This window comes from Nestor notabilis, unplaced genomic scaffold, assembly GCF_000696875.1.
Source record: "Nestor notabilis isolate BGI_N333 unplaced genomic scaffold, ASM69687v1 scaffold17703, whole genome shotgun sequence".
In the NCBI taxonomy this organism is placed as follows: Eukaryota; Metazoa; Chordata; class Aves; order Psittaciformes; family Psittacidae; genus Nestor; species Nestor notabilis.
In genome coordinates this window covers 819-3,216 of record NW_009921775.1, presented here as the reverse complement: position 1 = coordinate 3,216, position 2,398 = coordinate 819, and the positions used below count along the sequence as shown (strand labels likewise).

At 52.9% G+C, this 2,398-nt stretch overlaps 1 protein-coding gene across 1 annotated transcript; it reads left to right on the top strand.

Moving 5' to 3' along the window:
• Nucleotides 1–283: 283 nt before the first annotated feature.
• LOC104403233 (zinc finger protein 516-like) lies at nt 284–2,183 on the top strand (the record flags this gene model as incomplete). Its single annotated transcript, XM_010011301.1, has 1 exon — nt 284–2,183. A coding segment is annotated over exon 1 (1,900 nt), but the record flags the coding sequence as incomplete, so codon positions are not given.
• Nucleotides 2,184–2,398: the final 215 nt, after the last annotated feature.

Here is a 2,398-nt window from a genome sequence, read left to right as displayed (position 1 = left end):
GCTTTTTGATGCAGTAAATTGTATCACAGTATGCTTTTGAATTTGGGGTGTATGATGGAAGCCATTGAATTAAAAACATGAACACATCTAAATATACAGGTTTAAGAATCTACTTACATGATTTCTGTACATCTGTGTGATTTTTGTTCTTGTTTCAGGTGATCTATGCCATCCATTTACAGAGCACACAGAAGTAAAGCGGTGCTTCGGACTCTGTTGAGCAGCTGAAAGGAGAAAAGTTATCCAGAGAATGAAGCAGTAAAACATCTCTCTGCAGAACCGTATGATTGAAAACGCGGTCCAGCCCTCCTCTGCTGCCGGACATGCTTTTGTCCTCCTGCCCTGCTCACCTGATGTTGCAGTAATACAGATGGATCGTAGAAGAGAGACAGAAATGGAGCTACGGAGATCCTCCAGCCCAGGCAAGCTAAGCAAGAATGACGTGGATACTGACAAGACCATGTGCCACAGCTGCTGCATCTGCGGTAAAAGTTTCCCTTTTCAGAGCTCCTTGTCACAGCACATGAGGAAGCACACGGGTGAGAAGCCCTACAAATGCCCTTACTGTGATCACAGAGCTTCCCAAAAGGGCAACCTCAAGATCCACATCCGCAGTCACAGAACAGGCACTTTAAGTCAGGGGCATGAGGCGGAGATGGGAGAGGCGCAGCTGGGGGAGATGGGTGTTTCGGAGGGCCTTGGTGGGTGCACCAGCCCCACTAAAAGTACATCTGCCTGCAACAGGATCTTGAATGGTACTGCTCAGGTTGATAGCAGCAAAATCTTGTTGAGAAGCAGCAAGAAGGAGGTCATGGAGGCGGTTCCAGCCGAGGTGGATGGCAAGCTGACCTCTTTCCAGTGCACCTTCTGCAAAAACAAATTTGAAAGGAAGAAAGACCTGGAGCAGCACCTGCACCAGGTCCATAAACCGTTCAAGTGCAGGTTGTGTAGCTACATGACCCTGAGAGAGGACATGCTGTTAAGCCATGTGGAGAAGGACCATGCTCAGGTCCCAAATGGGGGGGCCTACACTGAGAACTGCAAGAGTGAGCTGAGCGCGGGCGAGTTTCCGTGTGAAGTCTGCGGTCAGGCTTTTAGTCAAACCTGGTTCCTGAAAGCTCACATGAAAAAGCACAGGGGGTCATTTGATCATGGGTGCCACATTTGTGGCAGGAGATTCAAAGAGCCCTGGTTTCTCAAAAACCATATGAAGTCACACGGCCCCAAGACTGGGAGCAAAAACAAACCAAAAAATGATTTGGAGCTCATAGCCACTATCAATAACGTGATACAGGAAGAGACGATCGTGACAGGCCTATCTCTGTATGAAGTTTGCACCAAGTGTGGAAATCTGTTTACAAATATGGAAAGCCTGAAAGCGCATAATGCTGTTCACTACCGAGCACAGAGGGGCAGCACTGGGGATAAAGCTGAGGACTTAATTGATGGGAGCCTAAGCTCCTCGGTAACGAAGCAGTTTTTCTTGCAGTGTCTCAATCTACGGCCATCTGTAGGGCTGGATAGAGTTACAAAAGGACAGCCTGGGAAAAGGGTAGCTGAGCTGGATCCCGTCAGTAGCTACCAAGCTTGGCAGCTGGCCACCAAAGGAAAAGTAGTAGAGCCCTCGGAGTATGTGAAGTATGTGGGATGGGACGAGGCCCTGGCGGATGCAGACGTGACTTACGACAAGGATAAGAGAGAGTATATCCTTGTCAACCAGGAGAAACGCAAGCGAGACCAGGACTCGCCCAGCTCTTCCAGCAACCCCAAGAAGAAGAGCTGCACCAGCGGGCGCCTGGAGAAAACTGGCAGCGCCCCGTCGGGGGAGAGCTGCCCGCTCGCCCAGGGGGACCTGGACTACCGCCCTGCCTCGCGGCAGAGCCGGCGGGCCACCCAGAACAAGTCTACCGAGTGCTTCGAGTGCGGCAAGGTCTTCCGCACCTACCACCAAATGGTGCTGCACTCCCGGGTGCACCGCAAGGAGCGCAGGAGCTGCGGTGAGGGGGGCACGGCTGCCCAGCCAGACCGCTATGGCTCGAGCAGCGAGGAAGGGGACTCGGGGTCCGTCAGTGGGCCCAGCACCCCCGGATCTGCATCCGCCCCGGAGGACTCGGTCACCTCTGGCCTCGGGGAGGAAGGGGCCGAGGAGAGCTCGGAGGAGGGAGCAGCCAACCCCTTGCTAGGTAAGATTGCTCCCAGCCTTGGCCTGCTCACTGTTGATGGTTTTTGTGTCTCCTCCTGTGGGACATGGTGGTGAGCAGAGATGTATCAAAGCATGTGGGAGGTTTAAAGGCAGTGTGGATGGCGTCCTGTGCCCGCTGAGTGCTGCTGCCTGTCTTGGCATGGTGACTTGTCGTTTCCGGCACAGGTAGTAAAAGTGATGTCAGAGGAGATCTTC